The sequence below is a fragment of the Notolepis coatsorum genome (assembly GCF_963971535.1).
Source record: "Notolepis coatsorum genome assembly, chromosome: 10".
NCBI lineage: Eukaryota > Metazoa > Chordata > Actinopteri > Aulopiformes > Paralepididae > Notolepis > Notolepis coatsorum.
In genome coordinates this window covers 112239325-112258761 of record NC_140174.1, presented here as the reverse complement: position 1 = coordinate 112258761, position 19437 = coordinate 112239325, and the positions used below count along the sequence as shown (strand labels likewise).

Genomic DNA, 19437 nt, shown 5'->3' with positions numbered 1-19437 from the left:
CTACAGTGTGTGCGTGAGAGGACGGTCCATGGCTTCCTGTTTGAGGCAGTCCACTCTCCTTGGTATGTCTTCTTTATTGAGACAGAAGGCGGTAGACAGACGCTGAGAGGGAGACAGAGTAGGGAAGGTTTTTTATTGAGACAGTAGGGACAGCCTTCTGTCCTGTGTCTCCCCTGTTCTGTCTCTCTCTCAGCCTTCCTACTGCCTCAATAAAGAACCTTCTCTCCTGTGTCTCCCCTACTCTGTCTCCCTCTCTCAGCCTTCCTACTGTCTCAATAAAGAACCTTCTCTCCTGTGTCTCCCCTACTCTGTCTCCCTCTCAGCCTTCCTACTGCCTCAATAAAGAACCTTCTCTCCTGTGTCTCCCCTACTCTGTCTCCCTCTCTCAGCCTTCCTACTGTCTCAATAAAGAACCTTCTCTCCTGTGTCTCCCCTACTCTGTCTCCCTCTCAGCCTTCCTACAGTGTCAATAAAGAACCTCCTCTCCTGTGTCTCCTCTCTGTCTCCCTCTCAGCCTTCCTACTGTCTCAATAAAGAACCTTCTCTCCTGTGTCTCCCCTACTCTGTCTCCCTCTCAGCCTTCCTACAGTGTCAATAAAGAACCTTCTCTCCTGTGTCTCCCCTACTCTGTCTCCCTCTCAGCCTTCATACAGTGTCAATAAAGAACCTCCTCTCCTGTGTCTCCCCTACTCTGTCTCCCTCTCAGCCTTCCTACGGTCTCAATAAAGAACCTTCTCTCCTGTGTCTCCTCTACTCTGTCTCCCTCTCAGCCTTCCTACTGTCTCAATAAAGAACCTTCTCTCCTGTGTCTCCCCTACTCAGTCTCCCTCTCAGCCTTCCTACAGTGTCAATAAAGAACCTTCTCTCCTGTGTCTCCCCTACTCTGTCTCCCTCTCAGCCTTCCTACGGTCTCAATAAAGAACCTTCTCTCCTGTGTCTCGTCTACTCTGTCTCCCTCTCAGCCTTCCTACGGTCTCAATAAAGAACCTTCTCTCCTGTGTCTCCTCTACTCTGTCTCCCTCTCAGCCTTCCTACTGTCTCAATAAAGAACCTTCTCTCCTGTGTCTCCCCTACTCTGTCTCCCTCTCAGCCTTCCTACTGTCTCAATAAAGAACCTTTTCTCCTGTGTCTCCCCTACTCTGTCTCCCTCTCAGCCTTCCTACTGTCTCGATAAAGAACCTTCTCTCCTGTGTCTCCTCTACTCTGTCTCCCTCTCAGCCTTCCTACTGTCTCAATAAAGAACCTTCTCTCCTGTGTCTCCTCTACTCTGTCTCCCTCTCAGCCTTCCTACTGTCTCGATAAAGAACCTTCTCTCCTGTGTCTCCTCTACTCTGTCTCCCTCTCAGCCTTCATACTGTCTCAATAAAGAACCTTCTCTCCTGTGTCTCCTCTACTCTGTCTCTCTCTCTCAGCCTTCCTACTGTCTCAATAAATATAGTATAGACAAACAGAGAGGAATATTGTTTGTGTTTCAGAGAGGTGTGTGGCCAGCAGGGGGGGAATGTTGTTTGTGTTTCAGAGAGGTGTGTATCCAACAGGGGGGGAACGTCCACCTGACTGTGGTCTACTTTGGCCAGGATCAGATTGACCAGGTGAAAGCTACACTTGACCAGATGACCAGGTAACCTCAGCGTAATCACCAGTTAACCCTAACCAGTATAACCAGTTCACTACCACACTACAGAAGGTTAAAGGGATAGTTCAGATCCTCATACTAGCTCCTGCCAGTTAGCCACAAACCAATGCAAAGTCAGTTGGATCGGGCTCCAGTCTGTACAAGCTGAGCCACTAAGGCCATGCATGCTAAACAAGTATGACTACAAGTATGCACTGATGAGACTCATAAGGTACTTTGTATATGTGGTGCTAATGGCTTATGTTATGTTATGTTATGTTATGTTATGTTATGTTATGCTATGTTATGTTATGTTGTAAGAGTTTGGCTTGTAATAATAATAATAAACTTAATTTGTATAGCACCTTTCATACAGAAACTGCAGCTCAATGTGCTTCACAACAGAAAAAAGACACATAAAGTGCAGACATATAAAATCACAGTTTTTTACATTAGGATCTAACATCCCAACAGGCCACCTTGTTTATGGTTTGATTCAGTTTTAAATAGATAATAATAAAAAACAACACAAGACAGTTATGAGAGTTAGCCAAAAACTGGGCATAATTTATTCACAAACAAAAAGCGGCACTGTCCCTTTAAGGGAGAACAAAAATACACTGGTGAATATTCTAGAGTCCATGAATGAAGTGAAAGTTCTGAGTCTGGTCTTGGACAGACTCACCAGAACACTGCCGACGGGCAACTCAGCAAACAGGGGGTCCATGGAAAAAGGAGTGAGAACATAGGCATCCTCCCGTGGAAGCATAGAGAGCGATGACGATGTCTCACACCAGGAACGCTGCCGACGGGCAACTCAGCAAACAGGGACCCACAAAAAAGGAGTGAGAACATAGGAATCCTCCCATGGAAGCATAGAGAGTGATGACGATGTCTCACACCAGGAACGAGGCCCACGGAGAGAGAGTAGGGCAGTAGATGGCACGACGTCTCACCCCAGAGACGCGGCAGTAGATGGTAGTGTACAGAATGACCTGGCTATGAGTGGAAGGCAGTCGGCAGTACTTCTAGTCTCCCGATGAGCTGACTGCCAACCACTCTCAGGTGCGTGAGGTAGAATGTTCGGCACGCCCCCTTGTTGGGAAGCATGCAGTTCCTACCCAGCCCTCACAAAGAGTAAGATAAAATAGACAGAGTAAAATAGTGCAATAGTGCAGTGCAATAAAATTGTAGAATAGAATAGATTAAATAATATATATATTTTACAGTGCAATAAAATAGTTCTGGATTACTGTTCAACAGTTCAAAGTCGTCTTTACCTTCTTGTAACTGAGGGGTACAATTCCCTGACTGTATTGTTAAGTATGGTATTATTAAACCACTACCTCTTGTACTTTAACTTCTGGCCATCCAGTACATGATATAGATATGATGAACACTTTCCCACCTGATGAAACGAAGTCCACACAAATGTACAAATCGAATATTTAATATAGCAAAAGGTATATACAACGTTCACTTGTTTACATTTATGATTTGAAATGCACTTGTATGGCAAATTAGTATTCGTAGGTAAATCAACATTGAATGTCCAATCTCTGGTTACGCAGGGAGTAAATATACAACCTGGTTCTTTAGGGAACTATAGCGATGGTACTTAAATGATTATAGCTGGATACACTAAGGGGGGGGGGGGTCCCGCTGGTTGTAAGACAGTAGGAGGGGGGGGTTAGAAAAGCCGCTGGCGGTATCCCATCTGGCCGACGATTTCTTGGGAGAATTCAAAGTCTTGAACACGGTGCCCACAGAACCTCGGTCCGCAGATGAATACAGCTGGACCCTCTGGTGGACGGTAGCTGCCGGTCCACAACGGAGAGACGTGAGGCGACCTCACTGGTGTAGAGCGCCGTCTCACCTGGAGTCCTCTCCGGGGGGTAGTTCCAACACTCAGCAGTGTTGGCCGTTATCCATGGAATAATCAAAGCACCCAAAGCATAATCCAAGCCGTGGAAGGCTAGCCGTCGTCCGGGTAAAGTAATCCAATGTACAGGTCTCCTCGTCCTGGCCCGGAGCTCCTCGGATGCAAGCACCACTAGTGGTCTGCCCAGCCTGGTTAAGACTCCAGATAACGTCAGGAACGATGGGGGTACTGATAACTTTATACCTCTAACCGAACGATGCACCATACATAATAGACTATTATTAGCTTAATAGAAATACGTCCAACTCGACGGTATAGTGCCAAACTATGACAATTCAACTATTAATCCACACGATATCTCAATGCCTATTCTGAGGCCAACTAGGCCTTACTGCACCACACGTGCGTCGTGGGTGAGGCTTCGCGTCTGTTACTCGGTTGGAGGGTAAAGAACTAATGGACTAAAAGAAAGTTCTACTTTACTTGCGCCATATATATATGCGCTGTGAACAAATAGTACCATTCGTATTTCGCCAGACGTATTCCTACGCGGAACCGGGCTTGCCACGACATGTTGGGCGGCACGATTGAACTTGAACCTAGGGGTATGGCTGCTGGCGCCAGGTTCTCGTCCAATGGTAGAATGAAACTATTATGGGCTGTTTAGTAGACTAAAGGGATATTCAGTGCATATTGTACAAGGAATATACAGGGGATATCAAACGATATACAAATAGTATTAAATATATATATATAAATAAATATATATATTCGGTTTAATCTGATCCTTCACAACAGCCGCCCCCTAATTAGTCCCACCTAATTAGCTAAGCAGAGACAGATTAACCGCACTGTCTACCACTCAAGGTCCGCTGTAAGGGTCAGTCAACTCACAAAGTCATGGGGTCATGGTCATCATCGATAGTATCGGGGAGTCGGGGCAGTTCTATTAGCCTCGCCACGGGTCGTGTGTAAGTGCGCCCTTGGACGAGTACTTCAGCTGCTCGGACCTTGCCATCGGCACCGGTGATCACTTTGCTTACGCGGCCAGCCGGCCACATAGCTCTGGGTAGTGACTGGTCGATAATCATGACGACTGTTCCTTCTGTCAAATTGTCTCTCTCTTTTACCCACTTCTGGCGGGTCTGTAGAGACGGTAGGTAGTGGAGTAGGAAGCTGCTCCAAAACTTGTCAGCTAGTACTTGACTGTACCTCCACATTCTTCGGCCGTTCGCTTCTTCAGGCCTGTACATTGTCTGGGGTAGCGCGGGGTCCAGCCGCCCCATTAAGAGTGTGTTGGGGGTGACTGGGTCGACATCTGCTACATCACTGGAGACGTAACCGAGGGGTTTTGAGTTCAATACTCCCTCGATCTCCGTGAGGACTGTCATTAGGACTTCCTCCGCCACAGTCTGGGCCCCAAGCACGGCGTACAGGGCTGTCTTTATAGAACGTACTTCTCGTTCCCAGGTTCCACCGAAGTGGGGTGCGTTCGGGGGATTAAACTGGAAGTCAATCTGGGATGGAGCGAGGTGGGTCTTAAGTTCTGGGCCCATAGCTTGGAAGCTCTCTCTCAGCTCTCTTTCTCCGCCTTTGAAGTTTGTCCCGTGATCAGACAACAATGTAGACGGTTTTCCTTTCCGTGATGTGAATCTTCGGAAGGCCATAAGGAATGAGTCTGTGCTCATGGTCGGAAGGAGCTCGATATGTATCGCTCTGGTGGTCATGCATTTGAATACAATACCCCACCGCTTCTCGGTTCCTCTTCCTCTCTTTATATACAACGGGCCAAAGCAGTCCATGCCTGTGGAGTGGAATGGCTTGTCGCCGAGTCGGAGGCGACAGGGGGGTAAGTCAGCCATCCGTGGTATGCTGGGCTGCGCGCGCCACTTTCGGCAGTCTAGACAGGTTCGCTGGAAGCGTCGCACCGCTTCTCTTCCTTGAAGTATCCAATAGCGACGTCTGATCTCCGCGAAGACTCTCTCTGCTCCTGCGTGGTGTACATCCTCGTCGTATTTCTTTATGATCAGCTCTGTGACCTTGTGTCGGCTGTTCAAGACTATCGGGTACTTAATGTCATCCGGTAGATCGGGGGCTCTCCGCAGGCGACCACCCACTCTGATGAGATTATGGGCGTCACTCTCGGGTGCCAGGTGGAGCAGTCTGCTGTCTGATGGGACGGGCTTTCCTCCCTGTAGACAGTCTAGCTCATCGGGGAACGAGTCTCTCTGGGCTCGTTGTAGTAGAACAGACCTGGGCATTGTACGGCCCGCGGGCCGGATCCGGCCCGCGGGATGATTCTGACCGGCCCGCGAAAGATTACATGATAATAAAAAAAAATTAAAAAAAAATTAAAAAAAATATATTTTTTTAATATATATATATATATATATTAACTTTTTTTTTTCATGTCAACGTTCACACGCACAGTATACGCTTAGGAGACATGCTCAGAAGATGTTGGTTCTCTTTGGATCCACCTACATATGTGAACAGACATTCTCAGTCATGACGTTTACCAAGTCCAGGTACAGATCCTCTCTCACTGATGAACATCTGGCAGCTGTGCTTCGCATCTCCACCTCAGACATGCAACCTGACTTTGATGGACTTGTTAAAGCTCAACAGAGACTGGATTGCTCACACTGAATGAAAAAAAAGAACTGAAGAATACTAAAATGTGGAAATATAACAAGTGAAATGGGACACTTGATATTTTTTTTTCTTTTTTTTCTTTTTTTTGCACAGTTCTGAAAACATTAAATGTTTAATATAGGCATGTAAAGTAAAAAAGGCTACAAAACTGGGACACTTTTCTTTACACAGTTCAGTGACATGTCTTGTTTATTTTTGCTATAAGATGATGTGATGTCTTTAGAAAGCTAAGAAAATCCTTGTTTCAATAGTATATGAAACTCAAAATGCCCTTTGTTATTAATGTTTCACATTTTGTTTATCATTTTGGAAATAAATTCTATTTGAATAAATGATATTTTTGAAAGCTAACCTCACCTTTTAATTGCCAAATAATAACATACGCTCTTACCAGGGGTCAAAACAATGCCATTTACTGCTTTTTATATAGAAATAAAATGTATATTATGCATAATTGAGTTTGGAATTTTGGCCCGGCCCCCCAACATATTTTCAGTTGCTCATTCGGCCCCCCGGGAAAAATAATTGCCCACCCCTGTAGTAGAAGAAGTTCTGCTTCTTCGTAGTCAGCTGCTGAAATGTCAGTGGTGGACTGAATCTCTGGGTGGTGCCACAGGAATGTCTTTTGCTGCGCACTCTCTAGGGTAATGCAGTCATCTATGTTGGGGTCTGTGGAGGCGACTGTGCTCAGTCCACAGAACATAGGTTTCTTGTTCTCAGCCTCCTCGTTCCTTGCTTCCCGTGGGGTGGGCGTAGGCCACTCTTCTTCCGGGAGCTTGAGGAATTCTGGTCCGTCACTGTAGATGTTGCGACGGGTGAGGTCATCCAGGGACATTCCCCGGGTGATGACGTCAGCTGGGTTGTGTTTGGTGTCCACATACCGCCAGCTCGCTGCTTCTGTTAACTCTTGAATCTCGGTGACTCTGACTCCCACGAAGACTTTGTATCTGCATGAATCAGACTTGATCCATGTGAGTACTGTCGTGGAATCTGACCACAAGATTGTTCTGTGCACCGGAATGGTGAGTTCACGTTGGATTAACGTGGCTAGATGCGCTCCTGCTAGGGCTGCGCAGAGCTCTAGACGCGGGATAGATTGTTGCTTTCGTGGGGCTATTCTTGAGCGAGCCAGGATGAAAACAGTGTGTATCTTTCCTCCCTTCTCTTGGGCACGCAAGTAGGCCACCGATCCATAGGCTACTTCGGAGGCGTCGCTGAAGACGTGTAGATCAATCTTGCATGTCTCTGGCCTCACTGTGGATGGGAAGTAGCTGCGGCGTATATTGACGCCTGGGAGTGAGCGGAGTTCCCTCTCCCACTCTCTCCATGTTGAGGCAAGGTGTGCGGGTATTGGGTCGTCCCAGCCCTGGTCCTTGTCCCACAGTGCTCGTACAATCATCTTTGCCCTGGTGGTGTAAGGTAGAATACATCCCAACGGGTCATATTGTCTGGCGAGTGTTCTGTACACACTCCGTCTGGTGGTCGGTGTCGCCGTCGACCTTCCCTGCTCTGGAGTCAGGGGTTTGTGTCTATAGTGGAGCGAGTCTGTTTTGAAGCGCCAGACTAGTCCTAGTGTCATTTCTTGGGCCTCTCCTGGGATGGTCGCCATCCAGGTCTCGCTGCTGGCAGCCTTGTCCGCGGGGGAGAGGCTGCGCAATACGTGCGGGTCACTGCTGGCCCACTGCCTGAGATCAAAGCCGCCTTTGATCAGGGAGGCGCGTAGCTTGATTAGGAGAGCCTCGGCTTCTTCTTGAGTCGAAACGCTTTGTAAACAGTTGTCCACGTAGAAACTGTTCTTCACACTGTGTCGGACCTCTTCATCTGCTGTTGGGTCCTCTGCGACGTGTTTCTGTAGTGCAAATGTAGCACAGCACGGGCTGCATGTGGTTCCGAAGGGGAGTACTTCCCACTGGTAGATGGCTGGGTTCTCATCTCCGATCCTCTCTCTCCATAGGAACCGCAGCAGGGGCTTGTCCTCCTCCACTAGTCTCACCTGCAGGAACATTCCTTTGATATCCCCGCTGATAGCCACCTTGTCCTGGCGGAAGCGCAGTAGCACGCCTAGTAGGGAGGGGCCGAGTGTGGGGCCGGGCAAGAGTTCTTTATTCAGATTTTGGGATCCGATCTGGTAGCTGCAGTTAAACACAATGCGATCCTTGCCGTTGTGGTGGACCTTGTGATGCGGCACGTACCATGATTCGGTCGTCTGATCGGCCTCTTTAATGTCAATCTTTGTCACGTGTCCCGCTGTGATTAGCTTCTCAATCTCAGCGCGGTACACACCCTCTTGAGCGGGGTCTTTGGCTAGGCGCCGCTCCGTGTTCAATAGATAGCGCTCCGTGGCGTCTTTCTTTGCGTGAAAGGTGGGCATTCCCTCTCGCCTCAGGAGTGGAGTTGCGTATCTCATCACTCCGCCGACGGTGACTCTCTTTGTCCCTTGCTCGAGTAGGTTGATGGCGTAAATGTCTTCTTTAGAACGAATATCTTTCTTTTCGTTCTTAAAGGGCATTGTCTCTAGTGTCCATAGCCTCTCGACATGCTGCAGGAGAGTGGTGTCTTCTTCTGTCGTTCTGGAGTGGAGGCAGCTAGTGGCTGCTGTTCGGTTGAGAGATTTAGCGAGGGGGCCTTGTAGTGTCCACCCTAGGCGGGTCTCGACTGCTGCAGGACAGCCTCGGGGTCCTGTATGGACCCGGTCAATCGGGACTATGAGTTCTGCATGGTCGGAGCCTATCAGCAGGGTCGGGGTAGCGCCGTCTATGAGCGGGATAGGTAGTTGTCGCAGGTGCACATATTTATCGATCAACTTGGCGATAGGGTAGGTGTACTGCGATAGTCCTATTTCTTGGCTGGTGAAAGCATTTGTAATCCTATACCGTCGCTCTGGCTGCCCGTTTGCTGCGATAGTGAAGGAGACATTCTCGCCCTTTATCGTCTTTAAATCTCTTCTTATTGTCCGAATCGTCATTTCGTTCTCGCTCCCCCGCAGTCCCAGCTGGGCCGCAGCGGACGCGAGCAGAAGGGTCTTCTCTGACCCGTCATCAAGGACGGCGTAAGTGTCCATGACTTTATCTTGGTAGCTCAATGTCACACGGACTACCTTTAAGAGCACTTGGGCGCCGCTGCTGCTGGCGGGGTCAATGTACATGACACTTGCCTTGGTGCCGCTCGATGGTGCAGGGGAAGGCCGTCTTCTGTTACTGTCGTGTAGTATATCTAGATGGGCTCCGTCGCACCGACTGCACCTTTTCTTTAGGCGGCATTCGGCTGCCATGTGACTGTGCGCACATCGGTAACAGCGCATGTTGGACTTTATCCATTGACTCACTTCTTCTGCATTCATCTTTGTGAACAGGTCACATTGTGCCAGTGTTCTTTCTCACAGTAGGGACACACCATCTTCCACTTCTCTTTTCTCGAGGGGGTACTGTGGCTCTTACTGCTCGGTACTGACTCTGATTGGTGCATGACAGTCGCCGATCTTCTTCCATCATTTATTCTCCTGGGTCCCTCTCTGGAGCTTGGCGTGCTCCGCCCGAACGTATCCAGTCGTAAGCTGCTGACTTCTCTCGCCAGGAAGTCGGCTAGATCAAGGAGGGATGGTTCGGGGCCGTTAGGATCCCGGTAGTCCCTCTGCCGCCTAAAACGCTCTTGTCTTGCGGGTGGCAGCTTCTCCAAAATCCTCTCGACGTTAGAGTTGGCGTATAGCTCATGCATGCCCTTTTCCCGTTGCGCTCCCAGCATCCCTACCAGGGACTGCACTTTGATTGACAGGTCGTCTAATGAGCGATTGTCTGTTGCTGGGGGTAGGCGATCAATATGCCTTATCTCTTGGATTACGTAATCCCATATACGTCCATATCTCTGGTCCAGCGCTGCCAGGGCCGCTGTGTATGGGGTCGTAGAGGTGGCATAGGCTAGCGCTATATTGTGCGCTCGCGGTACTTTCAGGTGCTTCAGTAATATTGCATACTTGTGGCGTTCATCAGCGACATCCACCATCATTGTCTCTAGGCACATCCGGAGCTCCGTGTACTGTGCTCGATTCTCATAGGTGAAGTCTGGAAACGATGGCGTGGCAATGTATGACGCCGTGGATGGCTGATACATCGGCGAGCGTTGGGGGAGAGACCTCCTAGGCGAGTCCCCTCTTGCGCCTCTCTGTGGGCTGGTACCGACAGGGTACCATGGCCCGCTGGTCCAGGTGCTATTCCTCAGGGCTGGTCGTGCGTCGTGCTCACCCGTGAATAGAGTCGGGGGTCTGTAGCGCAGCGCCGCGGGGGTATAGCCTGGGCTGTACTGGACCTCCTGGTCCGGTGGAGTACTGTGCTGTCGTCGGGCTTGGTTCTCCTCCTCTCCCTCTTCTTCCTCTATCAGGTCTTCCAGATCCTGTAGTCGTTGATTTAGCTTCTCCGCAGTGTATGCCGCTCCTTCCTTGTAGCTGGGTCTCGCTTGGACCAGTCTGGGAAGGGGGTCTGTGGGGGGTATAGGCTTGGTCTGTTGGTCAAGTTCAGGGTCGCTTGCTCGGTTAGGAGACGCTGCCCTTGACTGTTGTCTCGACGAGTTCCTTGAACCCCTGGCGGAGGGAGAGGGTGTTGCCTTGCGGATCAGCTGCTCCATTAGCTGCGCTTGTAACTTGTCGCGCTCGACTTCGCGCTTGGTGAGATCTGCTTCTCTTTGGGCACCGGCAGCGGCGCGCTGGGCGTCGGCCCAGTCTCTTGCCATATTCTCTTCCGTCTGAAGGCGTCTCATCTCCAGGCGTGTGCGCTCTTCTTCGCTCCGTTGCTGTGCTTGGAGTCGATCGCGTTCGCCCTGAAGTCGATCACGTTCGGTAGAGGCTGTCAGGCTGACGAGGAACGCCTGTTGTAGCATCCTCTCCGCTTCGCTGGGGGAAGGCGGTTGTGGAGGTGAGCCGCTCCTGTGTGAGCCGCTCCTGGGTGTACTCGTTGGGGAGTCCTGGAGCTCTATTTCCTCGGCGCTCTCCTCCTCTTCTTCCGTGCAGAGTTCTCTCTCTGTAGGGTTGTCTTCCTCCCGGGGCTGGTCGGGGACTACTTCTTCGGTATTGGCGGGGGGTAAAGGCATGTCAGCTCCCTCCTGGTCCCCACCGTGAGCTTGGTCAGTTACATTAGAACCTACTAGGGCCTCTGTGGTCGGGGAAACCTGGTCGTTAAGGTCAGACATAATTTTACTTTCTACTTTTACCGCGTTTACCGTTTGTCGAAGGCTAGGTAGTTGACTGACAGCGTAATCCAGCGTAAGTACTGAGGTGGCTGTCGTCTGCGCCGCGGGCGTTCTACGTTAGGAGGACCGTTTCGTGGAGTGTTCATCATAGGCCATTTTAATATTAATAACACTATATTAATATTACACTAGTTACCCTCCGGCTCGAAGGACCAATTGTAACTGAGGGGTACAATTCCCTGACTGTATTGTTAAGTATGGTATTATTAAACCACTACCTCTTGTACTTTAACTTCTGGCCATCCAGTACATGATATAGATATGATGAACACTTTCCCACCTGATGAAACGAAGTCCACACAAATGTACAAATCGAATATTTAATATAGCAAAAGGTATATACAACGTTCACTTGTTTACATTTATGATTTGAAATGCACTTGTATGGCAAATGAGTATTCGTAGGTAAATCAACATTGAATGTCCAATCTCTGGTTACGCAGGGAGTAAATATACAACCTGGTTCTTTAGGGAACTATAGCGATGGTACTTAAATGATTATAGCTGGATACACTAAGGGGGGGGGGGTCCCGCTGGTTGTAAGACAGTAGGAGGGGGGGGTTAGAAAAGCCGCTGGCGGTATCCCATCTGGCCGACGATTTCTTGGGAGAATTCAAAGTCTTGAACACGGTGCCCACAGAACCTCGGTCCGCAGATGAATACAGCTGGACCCTCTGGTGGACGGTAGCTGCCGGTCCACAACGGAGAGACGTGAGGCGACCTCACTGGTGTAGAGCGCCGTCTCACCTGGAGTCCTCTCCGGGGGGTAGTTCCAACACTCAGCAGTGTTGGCCGTTATCCATGGAATAATCAAAGCACCCAAAGCATAATCCAAGCCGTGGAAGGCTAGCCGTCGTCCGGGTAAAGTAATCCAATGTACAGGTCTCCTCGTCCTGGCCCGGAGCTCCTCGGATGCAAGCACCACTAGTGGTCTGCCCAGCCTGGTTAAGACTCCAGATAACGTCAGGAACGATGGGGGTACTGATAACTTTATACCTCTAACCGAACGATGCACCATACATAATAGACTATTATTAGCTTAATAGAAATACGTCCAACTCGACGGTATAGTGCCAAACTATGACAATTCAACTATTAATCCACACGATATCTCAATGCCTATTCTGAGGCCAAGTAGGCCTTACTGCACCACACGTGCGTCGTGGGTGAGGCTTCGCGTCTGTTACTCGGTTGGAGGGTAAAGAACTAATGGACTAAAAGAAAGTTCTACTTTACTTGCGCCATATATATATGCGCTGTGAACAAATAGTACCATTCGTATTTCGCCAGACGTATTCCTACGCGGAACCGGGCTTGCCACGACATGTTGGGCGGCACGATTGAACTTGAACCTAGGGGTATGGCTGCTGGCGCCAGGTTCTCGTCCAATGGTAGAATGAAACTATTATGGGCTGTTTAGTAGACTAAAGGGATATTCAGTGCATATTGTACAAGGAATATACAGGGGATATCAAACGATATACAAATACTATTAAATATATATATATAAATAAATATATATATTCGGTTTAATCTGATCCTTCACAACACTTCTGTTTGGTATCCACAGTTTAAAACCTGACAGTCTTCCCTCCTGTTTTATACCCACTTTGACCCTTTGAACCTCCCACCCAGGGCAAACCTCCCTCTCAGGGTGCAGTTCCCTCTCTCAGGGTGCAGTTCTAGGCCTGGGTCCTACACAGTTTTAAAGCCTGACAGTCTCTTGTTTGATACCCACACAGTTTAATACCTGACAGTTAGAAGCTTCTTAGATCTCAACTCTGCGCACAACTCTAAACTACATGCCTGTTTCAGTTCAAAACTACACGTCTGATTCAGTCAAAAACTACATGTCTGGTTCAGTTCTAAACTACACATCTGGTTCAGTTCTAAACTACACGTCTGGTTCAGTTCTAAACTACACGTCTGGTTCAGTTCTAAACTACACATCTGGTTCAGTTCTAAACTACACATCTGGTTCAGTTCTAAACTACAAGTCTGTTTCAGTCCAAAACTACACGTCTGTTTCAGTTCTAAACTACACGTCTGTTTCAGTTCTAAACTACACGTCTGTTTCAGTCTGAAACTACACGTCTGTTTCAGTCCGAAACTACACGTCTGTTTCAGTCCGACGTTCCCGAATATGACAAATGTAGTTCTTAGCACATGATCTCATACGAAGTGGAAACAAAGAAAATCCCACTTTGTGGCTCCTCCTCCTCTTCCTGGGAGTCTTGTCGGGTCTACCAGAGGACCATGCTTTAATCTGGAACACGTCTCAGGGGTGTGGATGTCGGGTCTACCAGAGGACCATGCTTTAATCTGGAACACTTCTCAGGGGTGTGGATGTCGGTCTACCAGAGGACCATGCTTTAATCTGGAACACGTCTCAGGGGTGAGAATGTCGGGTCTACCAGAGGACCATGCTTTAATCTGGAACATGTCTCAGGGGTGAGGATGTCGGGTTTACCAGAGGACCATGCTTTAATCTGGAACACGTCTCAGGGGTGTGGATGTCGGGTCTACCAGAGGACCATGCTTTAATCTGGAACACGTCTCAGGGGTGAGGATGTCGGGTCTACCAGAGGACCATGCTTTAATCTGGAACACGTCTCAGGGATGAGGATGTCGGGTCTACCAGAGGACCATGCTTTAATCTGGAACACGTCTCAGGGGTGAGGATGTCGGGTCTACCAGAGGACCATGCTTTAATCTGGAACACTTCTCAGGGGTGTGGATGGGGAGAGGCTTGCAAACAAAGGAAACAACAAGACAGGGAGGATTCCTCTTCCATCCACTGGGCTCTGGTTTGGAGATAATATGGTGTCGTCTGCGACTCTCTAGCAGCTTTCCACAAGAACAGCACGCGTTCCTCGGGAAACAGTTGGGTCATCTGATGAGGTGGGCCTTGTACTGCATATACCAGATTAATTCCAGGATATCTAACGACAACATCTACATCTATGATTAGGCCCGCAGGCAGTTCTATAGCCGGTCTGCTGGCTCAGAAGGCAGCGGCCCGCCTGATCTCAAACCTACCGAAGTCCGCCTAAATCATATTTTTGTCCAGTAGTACAGAATACTACGCTGAGCACATTCGAGAAAAAAGTAAATTATGAAGTAAAGAAATTAACTAATCGCAAGACACATGTCCACCATAATTTGACTAAAAACTAACGAGATGCCCTCAAAGAACTCTCAGATAACAGAAATATTGTCATTAAGAGAGCCGACAAGGGAGGAGCCATAGTGGTTTGGGGTGTAGAACAATACGTTAAAGAGGCGTCCCGACAACTTCAGGACACTACTTTTTATCTCCCTCTTACTTCTAACCCGTCAATGTCAACTATATTAGCAGAATAACTTAAAGACTTGCTAGTTAGGTCGAAAGATGATAACCTTATCTCTGACCAAGAATTTAAGTTTTTATACAATTATAACCCTTGTATGGCTTCCTTCTATTTATTGCTTAGGATACATAAAAACCTTACTGAACCACCAGGGAGACCAGTGATATCAGGGAACGATAGCCTAACTGAACCTATATCTAAATACGTAGATTTTTTTATTAAGCCACTACTTCCAACGCTTCCAGCTTATTTACAGTATGACGAACCAGAGGTGTATCATATAAAGGGAGTCAACACACGTGATAACAATTTAACAACAAATTTATTTAATCCTATCTAAATAAATAATAATCGAATTAAACAACAAAGGTATATATCAGAATTGACAAAGGATCCCAAAGTTGGTTCACTTGGTGGCTGATACAACCTGTCCTGTTTGATGGGGAAAGCAGATGGGAGAAGCAGATGGGAGAAGCAGACAGAAGGGTTAGACAAGGGAAACATATATACTGTGTGTGCAGGCAGCTCTCTGCACTGCACAGGTGAGGGTAATTGGGTTAACGACCTACCCACTCCACCCTGCTCTTTGAGTCAGAAGACTCCCCATTTGCAGGTAAAGTGGGGGTCGTCACACCCTCCCCCTAAAGATAAGGGTTCTACCCTATTAACAAATCACACTTTTATTTACAAACAAGTTAACCCAAATGTAACAATAATACTTTTTCCCAAATTCCCCATTCCCCTGACCCTCCTGCCTCCGCTCTCAGCTACATAGGGCCCTAGGTAGCAATTTTTAAGAGAGCAGGAGACAGTAGGGATTGAGGAACAGACAAAACAAGGGTTACACATTAGATAACAGCACATACAAATACAAATGTCTATAATCAAACAACATGTGTCAAAACAGAGATATTTATCCACAGAGCTAAATGACGTTTCCAACCAAACTATCAAGCATACCCCACATAGGTTAAGGCAGTGCTTCTCAAAAATGTTCTGTCAGGCCCCCCTTTGGCGGACCAAAATATTTTCATTTTATATTTCAGATTTTGAGAAATGGTCAAACTTATCCAAATATGGTATTTTCATGGAGAACAGTGCAGCCGCAACAGATAGCACTTTAGTGATAATTTTCTGTAATAAAGAAAAATAAAAATCTCAAGGCCCCCCCTGTCATGCCTCTGTGCCCCCCACTTTGAGAAACACTGGGTTAAGGGTTTAGGCCTCTTCGTGTATTATCAAAATTAGCCCTAGGCTTATAATACAACAGTCAAAGAATTAAGGCCAACATGCAAAGGGGTAATACACCATACAATGAAACACCATCAAATCAAACAAAACACAAATCTTCTCCAACATCCCTGCTGACCAGTCACCCTTTCCCCTCACCCTCCTGCCTCCGCTCTCTGCAACATAGGATCCTAAGAAGCAAATTAAGAGAACAAGAGACAGAAGAGATTGGGGGAACAAACAAGACAAGAAGAACAGAGAATGTTAAAAGATGATGCACTTCAAAACAATGGAGTCAACCCTATCAGGTCACTCTACCATTTAAACTTAAATGGTCAACCATGCCCAGACGCATGTCATCAGGTGCTGGAAAGTTGCGGGCACAACAACATCATCCATCTCAGCACAATGACCATAAAAAGATTTAATCTTTTCTTTTTTTCTCTTTCTCTTTCCAGTTCTCTTTTCCTCTCTCTTTTTTCCCGTTTTCATTTTCTCCTTCCCAACCATCTCACTCTGAATAGTCATGGGACCACCAACTTTCTGACCAAACATCAGGTCATTAGGGCTAAACCCTGTGATCTCCTGGGCGACCTCTCTGGAAGCCAGTAGGAGCCATGGCAGTCCCCTCTCAGGAACGGGTACTGGAGAAGTGGAACAGAGAGAAACATTACTGTATTCCCCATTACTCCCCCCCCCCCCCCTTTAGATGGGCAAAAGGTGGTGGGCTTTAGGAGGTCCACATGTTCATACGTTATTGCATTTTTGCCTTTGGCAATAACATTTGTCACATCCATTTTTTCAAACGGCACGGCCATATCCAACAGCGTATCCAAAGCCGGATCACTGTCCTGCTCTGTACCCGAATCAGTCCGCGACATGGACTGCAATGGGCCAGGCAGAACCAAACTAACATGAGCAATAACATTTGTCTCATCAATTTTTCCAAACGGCACGGCTGTATCTAACAGCGTTTCCAAAGCCGGATCAATTTCCACCTCTGTAGCCAAATCAGACTGTGACATGGACTGAAATGGGTCAGGCAGAACCAAACTAATATGAACAGTCTCAACATCCGCGCCTCGGGTAGCCCCCTGCGCATCACACGTTGCTGTCATTGCCTGTGTCGCTGCACAGGCTGGATGCTCAATGACAACATCTGATATGTTGTCATTGTCAACATCGTCAAACATAGGACTAGGAGAGTCTTGAGAGTCTGGACTATGAGAGTCATGTGAGTCTGGACTAGGAGAGTCATGCGAGTCTGGACTAGGAGAGTCATGCGAGTCTGGACTAGGAGTCACGGTGACTACACTTGGGAGAGGCCCCTCGGCTCACACCCGCACCTCAGCAAGATTGTTACCCAGATCGATGTCCACATTATCAACAGGCAACACAGCATGCACACCTCTCTGCATAACACCACTTCCCAAACCTGAAATGAGAGAAATGTTAGGCACAGGAACAGGGAACACAGACAACGTTGGATGAGGAGAAAACAATAAACTAGCACCCTATGCTGCAGATCTATTTTGCAAGCTCAGCCTTCTGCCTAATCTCCTCCAAAGCGAACTCTTGTCTGTGCTTTGCCTCTTGTAAAGCTTCTTGTAAAGCCAACTCTTGTACGTGCTGCCGTAGCAGAAGTTCCTTCTGCCGCTCAAAACTGCGTGCCATAGTGCACTATTGGCCTTAACAAAGTGAGCCACACTCAAACAAAGTGCCATACGACACAGGCCTACAAAACAAACAATACCTATGCTGGGACAATGAAGCGTGAATACCAAGAAAAACAAACAGTCTGATCAAATGAAACCTCCCCCCCTGACTAACTACAGGGCCTAACTAACTAACTAACTACCTCAAAACCTCAATCTTCGTGCTACTACATGCAGGGGGTACTCATGCACTGGAACTCTCTGGGCAGAAGAAGTACCTGTTATACAGCCACTCCTCTGAGCCAGAGACGTGCTCCAGAGAGGACACAAGCGCCAATGCCAGTACCTGATTCTACCCACGTTTGTAGCCGCCTAAAAAAGAAAATACCAAGACAAGCCCCCCTATTGGGAACCCGCCTTCCGGGGATTAAAACACACAGACTGTCAGGTATCAAACTCCAAAACCTCAACACAAGCAACAACAAACAAAGTAACAAATCTCCACCACAAGAAATCTGCACAAACAAACTGCTACTTTCCCCAAATACCAAACAATCAAACCCCAAGAACAAAGACCAAATCACATGTGCTTACTCCCTAACACTGGCATACAAATAAGTAGGCTACAAACAAATTCTAGCCAACAGGCTACAAATACAAATACTAGCTGCAAACCTCAGGTCACAGACACCAGTCCAATTAAGTAGCCTAAGTACTCAAACAAATCATCCCAACAGGAACTCTACCACAAATGCCAGTCAAATTCCAAATGCCAGCAAAATCACCAAGCACAAATACCAATTAACCACACTAGGCCAAATTACAAACAAAGTGAATTCCCAATTGCTACCAAAAGGTCCTACAAATGGCCCGAGCCCCCATATATGACGAACCACCAAAGGTTTGTCACAAATGGGGAATTTACACAAGAGATCAGGTTAACAAAGAATTTATTTAATCCTATCTGAACAAATAATAATCGAATTAAACAACAAAGGTATATATCAGAATTGACAAAGGATCCCAAAGTTGGTTCACTTGGTGGCTGATACAACCTGTCCTGTTTGATGGGGAAAGCAGATGGGAGAAGCAGACAGAAGGGTTAGACAAGGGAAACATATATACTGTGTGTGCAGGCAGCTCTCTGCACTGCACAGGTGAGGGTAATTGGGTTAACGACCTACCCACTCCACCCTGCTCTTTGAGTCAGAATACTCCCCATTTGCAGGTAAAGTGGGGGTCGTCACAACAGGACACTACAGATGTTCTCAATAAAATCAAAGAGTAAGGTAATATTGGACCAGGCACTTACTTGGTGACAATGGATGTAGAAGCTCTTTACACCAGTATTGCCCATGACCAAGGCATGACAGCCATGAGACACTTTTTAGATACTCGCACTGACTCACAGGACCCCCCTACAGATTTTTTGGTCGAACTAACTAAATTTACTTTACTTAACAATGTGTTTTTATTTCAGGACAAAATGTATCGACAGGTAAAAGGCTGTGCTATGGGTGCATGTTTTAGCCCTTCATATGCAGGCTTGTTTATGGGAAAATGGGAGGAGGACTATGTGTTCAACACTCAAAACGTATTTAAAGATAAGATCATCTGGTGGGCCAGATATATAGATTACATCATTATGTGGTGGAAAGGCACTATTGATGAATTGAAAGCATTTCATAGTTATTTGAACAACACTAACCCAAATATAAAACTGTCTCTAGATTTTAGTCCTGATAAGATCCATTTTCTGGACTTAGAAATCACTAAAGATTTGAATGGTGACCTACATACGTCATTGTACAG

The 19437-nt window shown here is 47.4% G+C and overlaps 1 protein-coding gene across 1 annotated transcript in view; it reads left to right on the top strand.

Annotated features, from left to right (window-relative positions):
• Window positions 1-19437, top strand: part of LOC311236025 (chondroitin sulfate N-acetylgalactosaminyltransferase 1-like) — a 64144-nt gene that overhangs the window by 29717 nt on the left and 14990 nt on the right. The window contains exon 6 of the mRNA XM_084323606.1: window positions 1520-1621. Coding sequence (XP_084179732.1) covers window positions 1520-1621 — 102 coding nt within the window. The remainder of the gene's footprint in view (window positions 1-1519; window positions 1622-19437) is intronic.